We start from the raw sequence: 22,838 nt of genomic DNA, 5'->3' as shown, positions 1-22,838 counted from the left end.
TATTAAGTATGTATTAAGTACCTACTATATTCCAGGGCTTAAAGGCCTTTTCTGTCAAATAAAATTAAAATTAATATTTTTCCCCTTTGAGAATTACTAGATCAAATTCTCTTGGTTCCAAAATTAATTTAAATGTATAATTTTGTGAGTACTTCTAGTTGATATAACAAACATACAGTTTCCTCCAAACCCACAGTTGGATTGGAACAACACTAAAATTCATAGCAAAAATCGGGCTATCTCCCATATTATATGGACTATAGAGAGGAGCACAGATCTAGAGCTGAAAAAGAACCCAAGAGACCATGTAGCCCAATCCTTTTATTTTAGAGATAAGAAAGCTGTGGCCCAGTGAATGGGTCACATGATTTGTACTTGCTTATATGACATGCCAAAGGTCACATAGTGAACCATGCAGGGCCTTTGCCTCCAGAACTAGTGTATTTTCTATCATGGACTGCCATTGTACTATATTCTGAATTTTTCTTTTCTAAAGTCTGGTCCAGGTTTCCTAATAATTTGTTGTTCAGTCGTTTTTGAGTCATGTCTCACTGTGACCCCATTTGAGGTTTTCTCAGCAAAGACACTAGAATGGTTTTCCATTTTGTTCTCCATCTCATTTTACAGATGAGGAAACTGAGGCAAACAGGGTTAAGTGACTCACCCAGGGTCACACAGCTAGTAAGTTTCTGAGGTCAGATTTGAACTCAGGAAGATGAATCTTCCTGACTTCAGGCATGACACTCTATCCACTTTGCTACCTAGCTGTCCTAATCATTAAAACCATTCAAAGGGAAATGAAGTAGTTTGGGCAATAATCGGTTCACTGTTTCTGGATCTCAGAGATCTAGAATCATAAGAGACCTTACAGATCACTTAGTCCAACTTTTCCAAATGAAGGAATTGAGGCACCAGAGAATTGCCCACAATCCCCCAGGTAGCATCAGGTGACCTCGGGTTCAACACTGCTAATTTAGCACACTTTCCACTCTTCTGTGTGGGCTTTGGCAGGGACTAAAAGAATATTGGAGATATTATTAAGGGGATTCCTGCTTGAAAGTACTTTCTTGTAGATGACCTTTGAGGTCCCTTCTGACTCTCAGATTATGTCATTTCTTAATTTGACCAAGGGGAGAAAGAGTAGCTGATAGAGTAGAATGAATACTAAACCTTAAGAGGACCTGGATTCTAGTCATATCAAGTAACCAATATTTATTAACCACCTACTATGTGACAGACACTGTGCTAATTACCAGAGATGAAAAACAGGGCAAAAACCAGTTTTTTCTCTCAAGAGGGTTACAGTCAAATAGGGAAACAACATGTAAACAACTATGTACAAACAAGATGTATACAGGATAAAATTGGAGATAATCTCAGAAGGGAGGCACTAGCATTAAAAGGACTAGGAAAGATTTCTTAGCTAGCTTTGCGACTTTGGGCAAATGACACTTATCTCAACCTCAGTTCCCTCTTCTATAAAATCATGGGATTGGACTAGATCATATAGAATAACTCCCATCCTAAATGCCCCCCCACATGTTTATAACAAGGCAGAAAAGGAGCCCTAGAGTGTCCTGCTCTGATGTATTATTTATCTGTAAATGAAAAGTATGACCTGTTAAATAATTGTGTGTGTGTGTGATTTAATCTGTGTAAGGAATCTGTGAGAATTAGAATGATACCCCTTGGGACATTGTGAGCTCTGGCCTGAAAAGAAACCATGTGACTTTTGTGTCTGGAAGTGATATTTGCTGATCCGTGGGTCCTGTCAATCAGAGCTACCAACCAATTAGTTTGGAGCTGTGTGGGTGGATGGCCCTGTTTTCTGTTTCACAGGAGGCTTCTGGGAGGAGCGAATCCTTTTCATTTCTGGACAGGGGCTTGGCAGCAGAGACAGGCAGGATAGGGAGAGCACGCAAAGCTCATACTTTATCCACATGTTTCTCTTTACTAACCCCTAATATACTTTAATAAATACTTAATGCCCAAAGATTGGTGATATACATTTTCTAATTTAAGACAACCACTCATTAGATTTTTGACATCATAGCTAGTATTTTAGGCCCTTACAAATCCCCAATGTGAAGACTGCCTCCTTCTTACCTACAGCTCAGCAGCCCACCTGTAACTTTTTTTAATTGCCCAAAAATGTTTTCTATAATTGCACATGTAAAACCTATATCTAATTGCTTACTGCCCCAAGGAGGGGGAAGGATAGAATGTGAAACTCAAAACTTTAAATCAAAATGTTTCTTTAATTGCCTGAGGTATTGGGATATTAAGTGACTTAGCCAGGGTCACATTGCCAATGTATCTATATCAGAGGCAGAAGAAGATCCTGTCCTTCTGACTCCAATACCTGCCTTCTATCAGTTATATTATGCTACCTCTCATACAAATGTAGCATTATTTTTATGTTGTCATTTTTATAGTAACTTTGGCTTGCTGTTCTATACTTGATATGTGAACCTGGATGTCACCCAACCATTCACGCTTGGGGCTTAAGTTGCCAAGACTTTAAATGAAAGCCATTTGGACTGCACTATTTGTAATATTGTTAAAATATAGGTTAGGGGCAGCTAGGTGGCACAGTGGATAGAGCAGTGGCCCTGGAGTCAGGAGTACCTGAGTTCAAATCCAGCCTTAGACACTTAACACTTACTAGCTGTGTGACCCTGGGCAAGTCACTTAACCCCAATTGCCTCACTAAAAAAAACCAAAAAACCAAAAAAACAAACAAACAAACAAACAAAAAAATGTAGGTTAGAAAGAATTTAGGAGAGGGGAAAACCAGAGAAGTAGGATGATTCTAAAGGGATTTGGAGGGAGATATAACCATCGCTGGCACTCTGCACATTTTCTGTCATTTACCTCACATTCACTTCACACCTCTGAGATTTGAAAAGGGAATGTATAACATCTCCAGCAAATAAATATCAAACCCTCCAAGTTAATGCTTACAAGTTTAGATGTCTATTTTTAAATTCTTTGAAAATCTGGAATGTTTTATTTTTGTTGCTAGTTTAGTTGTGTGCATATATGTATATACGCATACATATACACATCCATCTTTTTTAAGTTTCTCATGGGAATTATGCATCACATTTTCCAGATATATAAAGAGGCATAAGAAATTTCTTTCATTACCAATCCTTATATCTAGCATTGGAACTAAATCTTTTAAATTTTCTTCTTTTTTTCAATTTTTTTAAAAATTTGAACTGAAGAAATAAAATAAGCATTTTTATAATATAGTAGAATAGGAAAATAAAAGATGATTGCACAAGGAATTGTAAATCTATTAGGTACAAATTTTCTTTTTTAGAGAATATTTTAAGGTATTTTCCAGAGTCCTTGACATTTACTACTGTTCTTTTTTTAAAAAAATGACTTTTATTGCCTTCCATGGTTTTTATATCATCTACATTTCTCACTATATAAGACCTATCCCTTATAATAAATACTTTATTAAAAGAGGAGGAAAAAACGTTGAGCAAAACTAAGGAAGATGGCAAAAAATGTCCAACCTCATATGCATCTGCCCCATCCATGGTCCCCCCTTCTGGAAAGAAGCAGCAGAGATTTTCTAATATTTCTTCTTTTGGGGGGCTTTATTTTAAATATTGCCTGCTTGTTTTTGTGCCATCTTTAGCTTTCATGGCTCCAATTCTTGTCAAAGTCCGCTTAATAATGGCAGCAACTCTTAAATTGTCCCTTAATGCACATTCTTCTTTTCCCTTTTAGTTTCTTCCTCCAAGACTATGTCTAATTTTTATGCCTTAAGCCTTCCTATAGGGGTCTACCCATTGACATTCCTGACATTTCAGTTGGCAACATTTGTTTTTGATTTTTTTTTTTTGGTAGGGCAATGAGGGTTAAGTGACTTGCCCAGGGTCACACAGCTAGTAAGTGTCTAGTGTCAAGTGTCTGAGGCCGGATTTGAATTCAGGTCCTCCTGAATCCAGGGCCGGTGCTTTATCCACTGTGCCACCTAGCTGCCCCAGTTGGCAACATTTAAATGCATTTGCCATGTTGTTTTGATAACCAGAAGGGTAGACATTGCAATTAAAATCCACTTAAAGATATAGCTAAAAGAATATTCCTGTTATAAAGCAGTCTTAACAAGCAAAATAAAGACAAAATAAAGAAGGCATATTTAGAGCACAAGTAAAATTATTAAAGAAATCTGAATTGGGTTCTACTGAATTTTGAATAAATATTATTGTTTAAAACAATTATTTACATTATAGAAACTTTTGGATAGAGTAGATTATAAAGACGGGGGTGGCAGCTAGGTGGTTCAGTAAAGCACCAGCCCTGGATTCAGGAGGACCTGAGTTCAAATCCGGCCTCAGACACTTGATACTAGACACTTACTAGCTGTGTGACCCTGGGAAAGTCACTTAACCCTCATTGCCCCAGCAAAAAAAAAAAAAAAAAAGACATGGGGTTTTTGTTGTTGTCCTTCAATTGTTTTTCAGTTTTGACTAACGCTTCAGGACCCCATTTGGGTTTTTTTTTGGCAAAGATACTGGAGTAGATTGCCATTTTCTTCTCCAGCTCATTTTACAAGGTACCTGAGTTCAAATCCAGCCTCAGACACTTGACTTACTAGCTGTGTGACCCTGGGCAAGTCACTTAACCCCCATTGCCCAGCAAAAAAAAAAAAGGAAAAGGAAAAGAGGAATGAATATAATGACTACTTCTGTAGAAAACACTAGAACAGACTGTTATGAATGCTAAAGTTATTGGAATAAATTTTGTTTTGAGTGGCTCAATATTAAGGAATGTTAGAACACTATGTAAATATGAGTTTTAGGTAGCTTGACATGGTGGAAGAACACATGGCTGTGGGATCAGAGGAACTGCATTGGAATCCCAACTCTGAAAGTTAATATCTGCATCACCTTGGGCAAGTCACTTGATATCTCTGGGCCCCAGTTTTGTCATCTGTAAAATAAAGGTATTGGACTAAAATGACCTCTAAGATCCCTTCCATTCTAAATCTACAATCTCTAACCTTTCATTATCATCACTGGAAAAGCTACAGCCCTCCAAACCTCATATAAATTTAGAAAGAAATATGGAGAACATAGCTTTTCACTTATGTATCTGAATTCTGTGAAATCCCTTCCATTGCATGCTTATTATAATCTTTACTGATCTCTCAAATCATCTCCTTTAATGTCTGCCACGGGGACCCATTATATCATTGTTTTTTTGTTCAGTGAAGAGAAAGGGTGGAGAGAATGAGAGGGACCCTCAATGTCCCATATTGGAGATAATTGAAGCTCAGTTTGGGGAGGTGGGTGGAGAGAAGAGATTGTTTAGCTTTTAAAATGCTTGTCAGGCTACTTTGCTTATTGGCTAGAGGTGAGGTGAGGAAAGTAGGCAGACAAGGTGTCTGTCCATAACCTATTTATTGCAAGAAAAATAAGGAGCATGTCCAATGTTGATGATATCGACTGATATCCCAGGGTGGGTGAGACATAGCAATGAGAAGGCAGACAGACCTTGAGAAAGAAACAGCTGGAAGTGCCCCAACCCCCAGTGTGGGGAACACATTGCTATAAACTGGGAAGTCTTTATTGCTGCTGGGGCTTGGAGGAAGTTTTTGGCTGTAAATGGTCATGCACTGCAGCTCTCAGTGAAAAGGCTGAGAGTGTGGTCTTCTCTTGAGAACCAAAGAACAATTAGGATCCAAAAAATGAGATGCAAAAAGTGAAGGAAAGAAATAATACTGGGAAACCAGAGAACACACAAGTAACTCAAAGGAAGGAAAAATCCCATCTCATCCAGCCTCTCGAACTCCTCTACTCCCTAGCTAAGGAATCTCAAGACACTTTTTTTCTCCGCTGGTCTTTATGAAAGCCTTACCATATCTTTTCCAATATTTGGAATCTTAATATTTCTGTTGTGAATTTACTTTTGCTTCATCTTGACTTCCCCTAGGCTTCAGAACTGGTCTAAACAAAGACTTCAAAATCATCTACTGATTCTTCAAATATTCATTAGCTCTTATGAACTAATGGGAAAACCATTTACCAAAGCAAACAGAGCTCTGAGTGAACGTGGATGAAACGAAATTGGGCCCTACTGTCGCATCCCAATTGAGTTCTTCCCTTGTGTAGAACTTCACTTTCTCACGTGCACTTACTCTCCCCCGATGGCCCGACATTTTTCCTTAAAAAATACAAAATACAAAATGAAAATCTAAAGTAGAATGATTTCTTTCAGGACACCATTTTTAAAAGAAAAAAATTTCCTCAAGGTAGACCAAGCAAAAACAATAACCAAAAGAATTCAGATGGAAGGTATTTTAGACCATTTTGGTTTTAATGAACAATTTTTATAATTCGTTTCTTGGTCCACTTTTCTCCCAAGAGAGTAAAACTCTAGCAATGAGCATTGAGGATGGGATAACAGCTTCTGATTAGAGACATTTTCGAGACTCCTGTTTTAAGTAAATGGACATAAAGCAAGTCGATTACATCCCCCGAGGGGAAGAGCCCTGAAAAACTCGCCGGGATGGGATAGTCTGCTATCACCCTAGAGTAGATTGGTTGTCCGCCAGTTCAAACCATGGCAGAAGTTTGTGCCCAGCCTCCTTCCAGCTCTAACAAACCAAAGAGTTTAATTCCCTTCTGATAACGTTCTCCCTTTAGGTTTAGACATATTGATGGAAGGAAAGACCCTTCCTTGTCCTAGATAATCTCCAGAATGTATCTGAATTCTGGAAGCCCGCCACCTAAATAGCAGGAGCATGTTCAAAAAGGTAGTGTAGGGTCGATTAACTTTCCAGGATAGTAGTAAGTGAGGACCTCCAGTTACCGTGAAAATCCCACCTCCTAACATAGAGTAGTAGTAGTAGAACTACTCTAAACTAGACACCTCTATTCTTCTGAGAGGAGGAGGATAGATGATTTGATGTTGATGGAGAAACTTTACAAGGAACAACTGCGTCTGTAACCCAAAGCTTCCTGAATCAACTCAAATCAAGGAACAAGGCCAGATCTTTAAATGTGGAAAGGTTTTCTGAGTTTAAAAAAAAAAAAGATTCTCAGCTTTACACTGGCTTCTGCTTTCTCTCGCCTGTTTGGGCTCCTGTTTAAAGGGATTGTTATTGTTTAAAGAGACCCCATTGAACTATTTCCTGCTCATTGTCACCTCTCCTTCTCCCTACATCCAGAGGTTCTCACCGAAAGGTAATAAACCTCTCCTCACACCACCGACTGCAGCAGAGAATGCAAAGTACTCTGAGCTGGGAGCAATTCCCAAACCCTGCGTGTGGGTGGGAATAAATGAACCCCTTCCACCTTGTCTTCTTAAATCCTGCTCTTGGGTCCCGAGCTCAGTAGTCTAGTCATATCCGAAAAATGAAAGAAATAAAGACGGCCCCCCCTCCCCCAGTCAATAATCAATGCACGAATATGCAATGAAATCGAAATGTTTAGTCGTGGAACACAGAACAAAAAAGTTTTGAAAGTTCAACTTAATGTGTGTTTGGACTACCGGGTAGCCCCTTGGTAAATAAACGAACACATTTGTGTGAATTTCCCATCGCTGATAAGGAGTTGCAGCTTCCTAAGGAGGGCCAGCCAGTTCAGACCCAATCTTCAATGTGTGTAGTCGGTGAAAGTTACTCTAGAAAGTCTCCAACTTCGTATCTGTGAATAAAACCCAGAGAAGCTCCGTCTATTGCTTATAGCAAGCCAGCCAGCAACCAGGTGCTACCAAGGAGTTGGCGTGTTTTGAAGGGAAAAATTGACTTGCATCTCCTAAGGACTGTTGCTCTCAGATCTCCAGGTGAGACCACAAATTTAAATCTCTGGCCTTTGCCCCATGCTTTCAAACCTGCTGGGAGAGGGTGGACTAGGAGAGAGAGAAGACAAGACCGGCAGGGGTAGGAGGTGGGGGTGGGTGAAGAGAGGAGCAAAAATAGAGAAGTGTCAATGCCTCTGCAATGAATGTATGAATTGAGGGCCAGGAGGCGGCAAGTTATGGGGCTGAGCATTTCCTCCTCCACGGCGGCTGCAGTGGCGGATTCCAGCGGCTTTGATAGAGGTGCAAACATTTTGGGGAAGGCGGAGGGGGTGGGGTGTGGGTGGGTGTGTAGAGACTTGGGAAGGGAGGGGGAAGAAGGGTTAGGGAGGGGAATTTACATGAAACAACCTCGCGGGATCCCACTGGCGGCAATTAACATCACAGGCTTTCCTCGGGCTCAGTTCTGATATGGCCGCGGCCAGCCAATCGGTCCCCAGGGCCAAGCACATCAAAGAGTACTCTTGTCCAATCAGGCATGTCCCCTCTTCCCAGGGCCACATGGGCTCTATTTATGGGGGGCATAATTACTACCCCTAAGACCAGTTTCTGTCTCACGTACGGAGAGTTCAAGTGGAATTCACTTTATTCCCCCCTCCCCTTTCCCCTGACCCCCTCCCCCCAATTTCTATCTACCCACTCCTTCCAAGTTTGCAGCTGTGCGCTGGGAGACTTCGCAACTCCTTCCTGCGCTGAGTTTTCTTGGAAAGGTGGCAATCTGGTATAGCTGAAGGTGGCTCTCGGAGAGTGAGTTGGACCTTTGGGGGTGGGGGGAGGGGTGGGGGGGTGGGGAGGGGGAGCAGAGAGTGAGATGATGAGCTCCCCCAACACGGAAAGCTCTGGGAAGAGCCTGCAGTACCGAGTGGACCATCTGCTGAGTGCTGTGGAGAATGAGTTGCAGGCTGGTAGCGAGAAGGGGGACCCCACAGAGAGCGCGCTGCGCGTCACATTGGAGGAGAATGAACTCTGGCTCCGCTTCAAGGAGCTCACCAACGAGATGATCGTGACGAAGAATGGCAGGTAAGTGGAGCTCCGCATCCCCATTTCCCGACCCTCCTGCTCCAAACTCTCTTCTTTCACTCTGCTCTCAGCCTCCCCAGACTTCTCTCCCCTTCACGAGGACACAGTTACTGACCCTCTTCCTTTGCCAACTTGTACTGGCCTCTGGCGTTCCTGACCAGCTTTGCCCAATAGAATTGGAGGGGTTTGAATCTCAGGTCTGCTATTGCTTTACCTGTGTCATCTTGGGCAAGCCACTCATCTCTCTGGGTATCAGTTTCCTCTTCTGTAAAATGAGAGCATTGGATTAGATTTCCCCAGAGGTCTCATCCAGCTCTTAAATCTCCAATCTTGTGACTCGGTTTCTGGGTGATGGAGGGTAAGCCCTCTAATTTAGGGGGCAAGTCTACATTTCTGCAGTCTGGAGACTCACTTTGAAAGGTTGTGAATATGGAGTTCAGTTTCTGGGGGAGAAAGAAAAGATTTTTTGCCTCCTTTTTTTCTTCTGGGAAATATTGGTCCTCCCAACCTCACCCTAACCCTCTTTTACACACACACACATTCACTCTAGACTGCAGATTTGAGCTAGGCCTCAAGGATTTGTTAGCTTGAAAACCCAGGGCCCTGGATTGATATGCATATATACTTTCTCATACACAGTCACCAGCCCTATGGGAATTGGAGGGAGTGTGTCAGGAAGTTGGAATACTTCAGTGGAAGTGTTGGGCTTCCTAACTTTCGGTTCTTCCTCTTCTCCTCCCTCTCTACTTCCCACCCCCCTCAACTTTTCTTCCTCTATTCCTGAAATTCCTGAAATTGCCCACCTTTTTTCATAGTATCTCTACAGCTAGCCAAGAAACGGGAGCAAGTAAGTGAGCCACCCTTGCTAGACTCTGAGGGTCATCAATTTAAACACTAAGCACTTGCTACATAATAGGAAAAGAATTCTGTGAGCAGAACAAACAGCTCCACCTCTCATTGCCTTCCCCTACCCCATCCTCCCTCATCTCTGGCCCTCTCCTGGTTGCTTCTCCCCCTTTCCAGGAGAATGTTTCCGGTGCTGAAGGTGAATGTATCTGGCCTAGATCCCAATGCTATGTACTCTTTTCTGCTGGACTTCGTGGCTGCAGACAATCACCGCTGGAAATATGTGAATGGGGAGTGGGTGCCAGGGGGCAAACCAGAACCACAGGCCCCAAGCTGTGTCTACATTCACCCAGATTCACCAAACTTTGGAGCTCATTGGATGAAGGCACCTGTCTCCTTCAGCAAAGTCAAACTCACCAACAAATTAAATGGAGGGGGGCAGGTAGGTCCTGGCCTCACCTTGACAGACTCTTGGGTGGGGAAGTGGGTTCTAAGCTGAGAGGACAGATGGACAGACACAGGAGGGAGCCACTCAGTGATCAATCTCTTCAGGCAAAAGAGTCCTACCCCTTCCCTTTCCTGATTCAAGATTTAATGTCTTATTTCTATAAAGCTGATAACAGTAACACCAAGTCTGTCTAAAATGGAGGTGGGCAGGAGGAGAGGAAAAAGAAGCCTAAATTTCAGGATTATATGAGAGATATTGGTTACTGTGTAACTCTCCAATCCCACCCCACATGCAGATCTCAGGTTTCCTAAGGCTAGGGGTATATATTGAGTTTGATTATAAACATTTGTCCTAGTAAAACTAAATGTCTCCTGTAACATTTACAACTTGAAGCTTGTTTCAACCTGTAGTAAATAAAAATTGGTTTTCTAATTGTCTTCTCCTTTGTGGTTGGGAATAGTTAGTGGAAGACTTTGTTTCCTGCCAAGCTTCAAAACAAACCCAAGCTTTTAAGGGCATCCCTAGCTATTATGGAGACCTCATTTCTTAATTCTTCCAAACCAAAGACTTTTCTGATTGGTTTTCATTGAGTTGAATGGTATTTGTGTAGCATATTTCTCATACCTCTTTATAAAAAGAGGGTCCTTCAAAGCAACATCAATAAATGCTTTGAGAGGTATCGGCCAAAAGGACTTTTTTTCATAACAAAAACATTCTTTGGTTTGGGCTGGATTGGCTATGCTTAGGACATGCATGCTGGGTTCTGGAATGGCCATCTTCCTCCTCAAAGCATGATTGTTTTAAATGATTGACTTCTCTTTCTGATAAAGCTGTTTTCTTCACTGTGTATGCTAATGGAGGACTTCTGCCTTCCTCAGATCATGCTGAACTCTTTACACAAGTATGAGCCCCGAATCCACATAGTGAGAGTCGGTGGGCCCCAGCGCATGATAACCAGCCACTCCTTTCCTGAGACCCAATTTATAGCAGTCACCGCATACCAGAATGAGGAGGTAGGAAGAACTATTCAGAATTGCTTTGCTTGGGATTCCACTCTCAGAAAATTGGAACTTGGAGCTCCCTACAAAGAAGAGGATGGGGGTGGGGGGGAGGAGAGATAAGACAAACAACCATTGGACCACCTTTTTAAAGGGATCACATTTGGCTCCGCTATTTGGGCAATGGTATTTTGGAGTAAGGGAGAGAGGGGGACTGAGATTGTTTTCTGTTTAAACCTTTAAAAGTGCTTACCCCTGGACTATTGTATTTCAAAGCATACAAATCATTTTGAATACCTTGGAGGAGATACCTAAGAGAAATAGGAGGGAAAGGATCTAATTTAAAATGAAATAATATGATAAAGTTTGGTTCTTGGTCTGTGATTTCATAGCTATGGAACTCTTTGGATGAAGAAATTCTCTATACTAAAGTAGTCTACAAATCTATAGCTTCTAATCTTAGAGAGTGACCTGAGGTCCTGAGGGGTTAAGTGACTTGCCCCAGGTCAGCAGCAAGTACGGTTCTGAGGCCAGTAGCCCTCACCCTCAAGACCAGGTGTCCATCCACTAGGCCAGGCTAGTTTGCCTCTCATTGGAACTATCCATGTTTGAAATATCCATAAATGAAATAATGTGAGTAAAACACAATATAAAAAGTTAAAGTGTTATATGTTGTTGCTCAGTTGTTTTTCAGTCATGTCTGACTTTTTGTGATCCTATTTGGGATTTTCTTGGCATAGATACTGGAGTGGCTTGCCATTTCCTTCTCCAGCTCCTTATATAGATAAGGAAAGTGAGGTAAACAGGGTTAAGTGCCTTACCCAGGATCACACAGCTAGTATAAATGTCTGAGCTCAGATTTTGAACTCAGAAAGATGAGTCTTCCTGACTCCAGGCTGGGTGCTCTAACCACTTTGTCACCTAGCTGCCCAAAATGTCATATAAGTATCAACAAATGTAGTAATACAATACTTAAAGTAAATAGGGGAAAAAAGACAGGCATTTTGTTTTGTTTGTTTGTTTTGTCTTTGTGGAATTTAAAAAATGACAAGGCATACCATTTATTGAATTCTATGAGAATGTTGCATCTGGAGTTGAGAGGATTTGGATTGAAACTCTGCTGCTTGGTACCTGTGGGCAAATCATTTTACCCCTCTTGATTTCAGTTTCCTAGTCTGTAAAATGAGAGAGCTTAGACTAGATGGACAGATAAGATCCCTTCCAGCTCTTAATGAGCGGAAGTTAAAGTATATGTAGGAAGAAGTTCCTGCTTGTTAGAGTTGTCCAATAAGGAAAGAAGACTATAAAATCTTCTTTTGACCCTTAAGGAGAAAGAGCCTCTCCGTCCAGTATAGAACCTTTTGTTTGGATAATTCTGGGTAAAATCTTGGCAAGGATTTGATAGAGATGTCAATAATTTCTGTTTCCCTGACAGAATTTATGCAACAAAAAGTGCCCTGGAGATTTGACAGTTATTTAACAAATGTGATAACTGTACATGGCCAAATTAGAATCTAGCAGAGAAGATGTAGGTTTTATTTGGAAGGACTCATTTGACATTGTATACACCCAAAACGTGTCTGAGGCCATTAAACAATTAGATAATTTTTGTAAATAATTATTAGGGTGAATCTTCTTCAGGAAACTGGCTATAATCAAATGTCTGTGAATGATACTCATGGATATTTTCTTTAGAACATCATCATTTGTCACAAAAATTTTTTTTATAGAAGAAATTCATATGGATATTTTCTGATTGCTGATCTCTTGTGGGGTGTTGTTTAGTAGTAAATTTAATACTGGAGCAATGCAAAAGTATGTTAGCAAATTCGATTTCTTGTTGTTTTTCAGATCACAGCTCTTAAAATTAAATACAATCCATTTGCAAAGGCTTTTCTTGATGCAAAGGAAAGGTGAGAGAATTCCTACTATATCCACCTAGCAAAGTATACTGAAGCTCAAATATTAGTTCTATTAAAATTCCTTTGGGGAGTTTTCTTTTCTTTAAACAAAATTATTATTATTATTATTATTTTACAGAAGTGATCACAAAGATATACTAGAAGAATCAGGAGACAACCAGCAGACTGGATACTCACAATGTATGTTCTGCGCTGAACTGTTTGTTTTAAAATACACCTTGTTATTAAGTCCTAGGAAATAGAGATAGATTTAGAAGACAAGGAAAGTGATTTGGGGGTCACTGAGTGAGGACAGGATAGGAAAATTGTCCTTTTTCTGGGAACAGGGCTCAGGGAAACATGATAAGAACAATGCTGCTATTTTGCCTGTACTAATTACCTCTTCAGTTAAGATAAGCACTTCTCAGGCTGTGAGCCTGTGTTACTAGGGAAGTTGTACTTGAACAGGGTTATGGTATTACTCACTTCTGCCTCCTCACACACACATACTGAAGCAGCTTAACAGGTGGGAAGAATCAGGGCCAGAAAAATGAGAAGAGGAAAAGAAAGAGACAGAGACAGAGATTCCCTAGGGGCTTCAAAGTCTTGCCCTTTTCTGGAGGGGGCAAAGGGAAAATGCACATCCCAAGAGTTTATTTCTTTTCTTTTCTTTTTTTTTTTTTTTTTTGGTGAGGCAATTGGGGTTAAGTGACTTGCCTAGGGTCACACAGCTAGTAAGTGTTAAGTGTCTGAGGCTGGATTTGAATTCAGGTCCTCCTGACTCCGGGGCCAGTGCTTTATCCACTGCGCCACCTAGCTGCCCCTGAGTTCATTTCTTAATAGATGCTGATAGTGGGTGAATATCATAGGAACAAACTTTGTGGTAAGATCTGCAGGAAATAAGAATCTTTCTTAAACTGGGAAGACTGATTTGATTTGGGGAGATCTAGCCTTAAGTGTTCCTGGGAGTTCTAAATCCAGTCCCAAGTCACTGTAGGGCCTGGAAAATTTCCCTGCATTGCACCCAAGTTAAAGTTGAATTGGACCGTGCTTTTTGTGAGGCCTGGGGCGGCTTACCAGTCAAAAGTAGCCTCTAGATGGCTGCTAGGATAGGTGAAAAGATTTGGCTTCATGTGATGCTCTGAGTTTGGTACTCTTTTTGCAGGTGGTGGTGGGGGGGTTAAGGGGGTGGGGAGTGAATTCTAGACAAGCAGAGCTCTCTACACATCTCCTGTGGGTCCATTTGCCCTATGGGTGTATCAGGAAGGGACTGTTTCCCTGCCCCAGTGTTAAAGTGTATCAGTTTACTCCCTCTATGTAGAGCAGAGATCAGAGATTTTTAGAAAGTACTTCATGCAGGCAAAACAATAATGATGGGGGAGTTTGAGGTTTAAAAGTAATTATACTATTGGAACCATCAAGCTTACAGCTAGTTATTTCAAGTGACAGCAAGGAGATTAACAGACATGACACACTTCTGATTAAAAACTTTTTTTTCCTCTTCTGAATATGTAGCTGTTTATTATCCTGTTGTAGTTTAAAAAATCTCTCTTGTAAAGTAACTCAAAAAGTATTTAAAGCCACTTAAAGTAGATGATAAACAAACTGGGATCACAGATGAGGTTTCACATATGTTGTGGGTCTATCTGCTCAGCTCACTTAGATCTTGTCTAAAGAATTTTTTGGAGTTTGGCAATTGTGAGCCATTCCCTTACCCAAATTAATTGTCCCCTTTTGGGGTTTTCTGAAACAAGTGGCCACATTTTTCCAAAAGGAAATGGAAGAAAAAATAGATTTCAAATTACTGGTGGGTGTGTGTGTGTGTGAGAGAGAGAGACAGAGACAGAGAGAGACAGAGAGAGAGGGAGGCAGAGAGAGAGACAGAGAGAGAGACAGAGAGAGACAGAAACAGGGAGAGAGAGAGAGAGAGAGAGAGAGAGAGAGAGAGAGAGAGAGAGAGAGAGAGAGAGAGATACAGACAGAGACAGAAAATATGAGGAAAGAAAGTATTTGGGGATCTTCCAAAGATCTCATAGCATTTTTGACATGTGACCTGGGTTCTCTAAATGATGATTCTTTTAATTACAAATCTTTGACTTCTTTTTTAAGGTATGGAGAGGTTGTGATCTTCATTTTATGCAGTTATTCACAGTGCTAAAATTGTACATACTTAAAAAATACTAAAAGTCAGTATTTGGGGGATAGGGAAGATTTAAAGTCAAATTTTGCCATCTGGCTGATTCAGACATTGAGTTCCTGCTTTTATACCTAGCACATACATTTTCTGATTCATTTTTACTTTCTACATAACTAGGCTGGTCACATGAAAGTTGATCTGAAGCTAGTTCAGGGGAAATAAGGAAGAAAGGAGATCCTAAGTCTGATGGAAATATTTACAAAATAAATATAGTTTATAATGAGCAAAACTATGCATTTTCCAAAACAATATAAAACTTACAGATCTTTCATCTTCCGCATTTTCTGATGAATAATCTGACCAAAGGTTATGCAATATTCTTCTCTTTCACAGTAGGTGGGTGGCTTCTTCCTGGAACTGGGACCCTTTGTCCACCTCCCAATCCCCATGCTCAGCTTGGAGCACCTTTAGCACTATCTTCTACACATGGCTGTGAACGGTACCCCACCCTGAGGAACCACCGATCGTCTCCCTATCCCAACCCATATGCTCATCGGAACAACTCTCCAAGTAAGTCTGATGTGTGTGATTAGTTGGTAGTAACCAAAAGATATTGATTTTGAAACAGTCTATTGCAAGCTTTAGGAGAGGCAAGAGGCCTGTTTTCTAAACACTTATGAACCCAGTTTGGCCTGCCTTTTGGGAAGGGAGTGATTGCACATAGACATAGACCTGGGAGAGGGAAGTGGGGCAAGGAGGGATGAGTAAGATTAATTCCCTACTTATACTTTTTGGTTATTTTTTTCTGGAATGCATATGAAACCTGAGGGTGCCAGTATATCTTACTCATGCAAAATAAAAGGATATTGTGGGGGGCAGATCGGTCGTGCAGTGGATAAAGCATCAGCCCTGGAATCAGGAGGACCTGAGTTCAAATCTGGCCTCAGACATTTGACACTTACTAACTGTGTGAACCTGGGCCAATCACTTAACCCTCATTGCCCTGCAAAAATAAATAAATAAATGAGTGAATGAATAGATAGATAGATAAAATGAATAAATGAATGAACAAATAAATAAATGAATAAAAATAAAATGATATGGAAAACCATTAACAAAAGTCACCCCAAGTCAGTCAGGAACATAGCTTCTAGAATATCTCTTGTTCCATCAAACGGTTTGACCAAAATGAGTGGTACTTACCAAGTACAACTGCTCTGCTTTCTCTACCCTATAGGAACATCTCCCAACAGCATGAAGGGGGCAGTTGGACTCTATATGAATTCTTGGGGACCTGTTAAGGGAGGCATTACATCAGACACAATACAATAATCTTTGTTTATTTTTGTAAAATCGAATACAAAAAACCATAAATGTCTTTGACAAGGGATTTCTCTCTTCCAACTAAAACTCAACTGGAACCATGACATTTGTCCTCCTGGAAGTGGTTCCTGACTTACAACCAAACTTGGATTTCAATGCTTTGCCTCCCGTCTTCTCAGAACTTGTGTATAGTCTGTCCTGCATTATATTTCATATATGCTACTTAATACAGGCACTCAAACTTCTTTCATCATGGATGCACTTTCACAATATATATATTTTTAAATGCATAAAATAAATTTTGTAGGATTACAAAGGTAACCATTTATGTTGAAATATAGTCAGTTACAAAAATATTTTTAAAAACATGTTCATGGACCCCAACTTAAAAAACTTTGATTTGGATAAGTTATATACTCTGCTGATTTCATAGATATCCTTTTTATTCTCAAATAGATTTGGAAATGTCCTCAAGAATAGGGATGATATGGTTCCTTCCTTTACCCCCCAGTATCAGGAGAACAATAAATTCTTGTCATTATTACTCTTTGACCCAGGAGGGGGCCTTTTAGATCTTTCCCTGACATTACTAGCTCAAGCCATAGTGGAGCATAAAGAGAAGAATGATGGGTTTCCCTGGTACCTTTCTACTGCCTCCAAAGGGGGCTCTCAACAACATCTGTTGACTTTAATGATGGTACCAATAAGAAAGGCCTAGTTGTCACCATGAAGTGGTACTTCTGTCACCAAGTCAGCCCCTAAAAACAATGTGGCAAAATAAATTAGATGATATTTGATAAATAAGGCTGCCTTTAGGTCAACCAAGTGCTTAATCTTTCTCTATTTTAATTTTTTTTTAATTAATCAATAGACCTGGACAGCACAGTGGATAGAGTACCAGGACTAAAGTCAGAAAGACTCATAGTCTTGAATTCAGATCTGGCCTCAGGCACTTACTATGACCCTGGGAAAGACACTTAACCCTGTGCCTCAGTTTCCTCATTTGTAAAATGAGCTGGAGAAGGAAATGGCAAACCACTCCAATATCCTTGCCAAGAAAACCCCAAATGTGGTCACAAAGAGTCAGATATGACTAAAACCAACTGAACAACAAGAAGACCTCGGCCTACAGCCAGAAGGGACCTCACAGGTGCTTTACTTTAGCACCTTAATTTCATATCTAAAGAAACTGAGGCCCAAGGAATGTAAGTGACTTGCCCAAGGTCACACAGCCAGCTGTCAGAGAAGGAACCTAAGATTTTAAATTTAAGCCCTCAACAAAAACATTCAGAGAAAATTGTTTTAAATGGTAACATTGAGAACCCATAAGCTTCAAATGATTTTCATTTTACTTTTTTAAAAAATCAAATTAATTAGCTTTACCAAATTAAGAGCAACAACTCCTGTTGCCTTCCAGTTCTTAATATGTCTTGGGTCAGATTTTGACCTTGGTTTTATTTTGTGACAGTCTTAATATATGCACTGTTCTAATATTGTTACTTGTTCTCTATCACTTCATTTGTCTCCCTGTATTTCTCTGTATTTATGCATCATTTCTTACCACTTAGTAGTAATTCCTTCCCCTGTACACAATTTATTTATGGAATCTTTCCCCCACCCCAAAAAAGCAGTTTTAGGCTCGTAGAATGTTTCCTCTGCTTACCAAAATGTCCATCTAAAAAGATCTTAGTACTTCTAAGGTATGCCTTCTAACACCAGCTGATGAATAAGCTCACATAATTGACACAGGTCTTAAACTAGTCAAAAAGTATTGTCATAGAGCATGTAAACAGATGCCTCTGGTGGATAATGATAATTTGAATTTATCAATTGTTTGACATAATTGTATTGATTAATATTTTTAATTTGGTATCAAGTTGCCTTTTTTGTTTAGGAGATGTCCCAGTAATCTTTTTTCCCCCCCACCCATTCTCTAGCCTATTCTGACAATTCTTCTGCCTGTCTGTCCATGCTTCAATCCCATGACAACTGGTCCAGTCTTGGAATGCCCACCCACACCAGTATGCTGCCCATGAGTCACAGCACCAGCACATCTCCAGGTTCTAGGTAAGAATGATATCTGTATTGCTTCAAAGACTGTATAGCATCCTAGTTTGGACCTTTTATGGTTGGTACGTTGCATGAGGCCCATGCTTTCTTGTTATTTCAGAAGGGAGCTAGCCTCCTCCATGCTACTTGCCCTTCTGGTTAGCCTTAGTACCTGCAGAGAAGAACAACAGCCAGGAGCCCCTTTGATGCAGGCTGCAGAGCTAGCAGGCTAGGGGATTGGGGCAGAGGGAAGGTAGCTCTCACCTTATGCTCTGGCCCAGGTTCAGCTTTGAGGCAGTGCCCCCTTATGGTGATGGAAAGATATGAATACCTCTCCATTCTCATTTAATCCTTTAACATTATTTTTACCCCACTTAGTAACAGGGAATCTCATTATGCAGCTCCTGTTTTGAAAGAGTTAGTGAATGGATTTGGGTGTTGGGGGAGTGGGTGGGGCTGGAAGAAATGGACAGAAGACTTATTGATGGAAATGTTGCTAAGTGCCTCAAGGCCTCTGGCTCAGGGCAAGGACTTCGAAGTCAGGAAGAAATAGAATTACTTCTTGTGATCGGTTATGGCTATAATGACTACACACTGTAGAGGTGGACCTAGAGGTCCAGCCCCCCTCATTTTTTATTCAGATGAAGTAACCCTGATTCATTTTATAGATGATGATGCTGAGGCCTCAGAAAGGTTCTAAGTAACTTGTTTCCAAGGTTGCACAGCTAGTTAGAGAAGACTGAGGGCAGATATGATGGCTGTATTCCAAGTATAGGAAGGGATATTGTAGAAGAGAGGGATTAGATTTGGTTTTTTGTTCCCAGAGAACACAACCAGAAGCCTTAGGAGGACGATGCAAAGGGGCCAACTTTAGTTTTAATGATGAGAAAAAAATAAAACAAAACTTTCTGACAATTAGAGCCATACAAAAGTGAAATGGGCTTCCTCAAAAGGTGATGGGATCGGATCCCCTCCTTGGAGGGCTTCAGCCACAAGATGGATTATGATAGGGATTCTTTTCATGGTTGCTGAGTTAAAATTTGGCCTCAGACACTTACTGTTTGACTCTAGATTAAGCCACTTAATTTCTGTCAGCCTCAGTTTCCTCAACTGTAAAATGGGGAAGGTAATAAGAGCACCCACCCCACAGGTTTTTTGTGAAGATCAAATGTAAACTTATTTGTAAAGCACTTTAATGCAGTGCCCCATATCTAACAAATGCTTGTTTCCTTTTTCTATCTCCTCCATCCAATTTCTCAAAATTCTGTGATTATGACTCTTTTGTTTTTGTTTTGTGAGGTATTGGGGGTTAAGTGACTCGCCCAGGGTCACACAGCTAGTAAGGTCAAGTGTCTGAGGCTGGATTTGAACTCAGGTCCTCCTGACTCCAGGGCCCGTGCTCTATCCACTGCGCCACCTAGCTGCCCCTGTGATTATGACTCTTAGCTCTGTGAGCTTCTCACTATGCCAAGAGGTTCCCTTTTATAAGTTACTTATTTAGATGTACGCATTGTATATCTGCTACCCAATTGTAATCTCCTGTAGCTTGATATCTGGGTGTTAACCATCTAAGTTTTCCCTCAGTATTTATGGAAGTATCTTTGGACATCTTCGGCAGAGCTAGGATCAGAACCCAGGCCTGCTGACTCTCAGTGCAAACTACCAAGATAGAAGAGCTTTGACTATGGGTAACTGAGGGCACAAAATAACACTGAACTGGTCCCTGGCTTATTATGACTTCCTTTCATAGGTGAAGAAATTTTTTCAGGTAGTGTGAGTTTTAAAGGTTATAGCAGTGGGAATCAGGAGACTTAGATGCTAGTTCAAGGCCCTCTACAATCTGGAACTATCATACCTTTCCAGATTTGATCTTGACAGTGATCCCCTATATGCTCTTGACATTCTGAACTGGATGGACTATAACCAGCCTGTCATTTCCCCCAGATTTTCCTTGTCACTTCCCTGCCTCTATGGCATTTTTGAATCTTACTTGACATATAACAACTCAAATGCCTTTCCAGATACCCCAAGCTGGTAAAGCCTTTCCCTCTTTGAATACAGTTGGTTATGTCTCTTTCATATTCCTCCCCTTTCAATAATAAACTTCAATTGAGATACAAATATTATTATCTCCTAGCCCTAATTTAGTGCTCTGCACACAACAGAGACTGAATAGATGTTTGTGGTTTAGCTGAATTCATCAAATGCTTATTGTGTATTGCTTATGTACAATTAGATAAGTCATTTGTGCTTTAGCATCTCCACCCACTGAAAAGGAATCAAAATGAGAAAAGAGAAGCTTATTGAAAGAGGGTCAGATTCCTGGAAAACCAGAGCTCAGATCTTTTCTCAAGATGCTTTATCTGTATATCTCTGCAAGTAACAATCTCTCTCAGCCTCAGTTTCCTCATCTGTTAAATGGGAGTAATAATAGCACCAGCCCTATGAGGGTGTTGTGAGAGTCAAATGAGATAAATGCAAAACAAACAAACAAAAACCCCTCTGCAAACTTTAAAGTGATATATAAATGTTAGCTTCTATCATCATCCTCCTTCTCCTCCTCCTGCCCTACTTTTATCTCTCTCACCCTGCTTTGGGAAAATATTTAGATATACAAGTTCTTATGGTTACAAACAGGATTTGTGTGTGTGTGTGTGTGTGTATGTCCCTCCTGTACACATGCTCTCCTGGGCGGCTAGGTGGCGCAGTGGATAAAGCACTGGCCCTGGATTCAGGAGTACCTGAGTTCAAATCCGACCTCAGACACTTAACACTTACTAGCTGTGTGACCCTGGGCAAGTCACTTAACCCCAATTGCCTCACTTAAGAAAAACAAAAACAAAAACAAACAAAAAAACCCACATGCTCTCCCCTCTAGTGTCTAGCATCCCAGCTCTCTTTACTCACTTGTGGTTTTTGTGTGTCTGTGGTTTTTTTTCATTCCAGTCAGTATCCTAACTTGTGGTCCGTGAGTAACAGCACTATCACACCAGTGGCTCAATCAGCAGGGATGTCCAATGGGCTGGGAGCTCAGTTTTTGCGGGGCTCCACTGCACATTACCCGCCCCTGCCCCATGCAGTTTCAGCCTCCTCTTCCTCTGGATCGCCACTGTATGAAGGCAGTGTTGCAGCCACAGATATTCCAGACAGCCAGTATGACGCCTCAGCACATGCTCGCCTCGCAGCCTCGTGGACACCTGTATCACCACCTTCCATGTAAATCAAGATACTTAAAAAAAAAAAAAGAGTTGCACAGACTTTTTTGGTTGATGTTTCCTCTTGATTCCTGTGGGTTGATTTGTTCTACTCCTAAAGATCTCTCTTAATGCTTCAGGGATTAAAAGGGGTAGAAAAAGAGTTTTGGACTACATTTAAAAGGAGTTTAAAAGCTAGATTGCTGTTTTAGCAAGAGTAAGAAGTTCCTACTCCTGGAAAAGAGGAGCAACTGTTCAGACTTGGGTTTGGGCCTGGGCTTCTTTACATATTACAGGGGAATTGGATTTAGGACAAAAGTATTTGCCAGCCTGCTTTCACCTAGCTTTGTTGGCAGGGACCTAGGAATTTCAGGAATACAAGATACCACTCCACACTGGATAACGAAATCTGGACACCAAACATGATTTTCCTCATGTCAGTTCACCATTGGCCTTTTGTCAGTGAGGTGTCTAAGTACACCTGTTCCTCTTTAAATGAACTGTTCTTTTCTGTTTAATTAAAAAAAAATCAATGCTACTTTGGATCAATTTCCAGGTCACTTTGTATGGCAATGAACATCATTGTAGTTGAGCTGTTTAAAGACAGAGTAAGTTGATAGTTGGAAACTATTAGGATTGCACAAGATTTAGTTGAACTGCAAAATTTGGGAATTCTCAGCCTACTAGTGTTATTATTTTGAGCATTTGCAGTTATTTGTATAGTTAGATTACACCACAACTGTATGCTTATATTCCCTCTTCTACTAAAAAAAAATCAAAGACAATCAGCAGGAAATATTTCCTGCTAAATAAAGGCAATATGCAAATTTTGGCTGCTCTAGTTGTTATTATGCAAATCAAATCCCCCACCTTTTAAGGTGGTTTTGCTGTTTGATAGTCATAAGATACTTTCAGACAACTCCCCATTCAGCAGCATTTTAAGCAGCTGTGAAAGAATCATTAGATGCTAAAGGAAGTAAAGTTCTTTGTAAAATTTAATTTTATTTCAAATCTCCTATTTATAGTTCACGTTGTGATTGTTTTGCACAGCATAGCATGAGCCAATGTGGATATTAGACCAATCATGCACAGGACACA

At 40.6% G+C, this 22,838-nt stretch overlaps 1 protein-coding gene across 3 annotated transcripts; it reads left to right on the top strand.

The window, feature by feature from the left end:
- The first annotated feature begins 8,638 nt into the window (after nt 1–8,638).
- TBXT (T-box transcription factor T) lies at nt 8,639–21,766 on the top strand. 3 transcript variants are annotated; one of them, XM_043962978.1, is made up of 8 exons: nt 8,639–8,844; nt 9,868–10,132; nt 11,017–11,151; nt 12,988–13,049; nt 13,177–13,238; nt 15,571–15,744; nt 18,435–18,564; nt 21,493–21,766. In XM_043962978.1, exons 1-8 carry the CDS (start codon nt 8,639–8,641, stop codon nt 21,764–21,766), a joined length of 1,308 nt encoding a protein of 435 aa, XP_043818913.1. The 3 variants fall into 3 exon arrangements, with proteins under 3 accessions (XP_043818913.1, XP_043818912.1, XP_043818914.1); XM_043962977.1 differs by having other exon boundaries at nt 15,568–15,744; XM_043962979.1 differs by lacking the exon at nt 15,571–15,744.
- The last annotated feature ends 1,072 nt before the right edge of the window (nt 21,767–22,838 follow it).

Source organism: Dromiciops gliroides, chromosome 4 (genome assembly GCF_019393635.1).
Source record: "Dromiciops gliroides isolate mDroGli1 chromosome 4, mDroGli1.pri, whole genome shotgun sequence".
Taxonomy (NCBI): Eukaryota; Metazoa; Chordata; class Mammalia; order Microbiotheria; family Microbiotheriidae; genus Dromiciops; species Dromiciops gliroides.
The sequence above is the reverse complement of the archived record's forward strand: the minus strand, read 5'-3'. Positions and strand labels throughout refer to the sequence as shown.

Coding starts and splice junctions, on each gene's coding strand:
- TBXT (XM_043962977.1), top strand. CDS start 8,639: ATGAGCTCCCCCAACACGGAAAGCTCTGGGAAGAGCCTGCAGTACCGA. Junction 10,133..11,016: donor AATTAAATGGAGGGGGGCAG/GTAGGTCCTGGC, acceptor TGCCTTCCTCAG/ATCATGCTGAACTCTTTACA. Junction 13,050..13,176: donor TTTCTTGATGCAAAGGAAAG/GTGAGAGAATTC, acceptor ATTATTTTACAG/AAGTGATCACAAAGATATAC.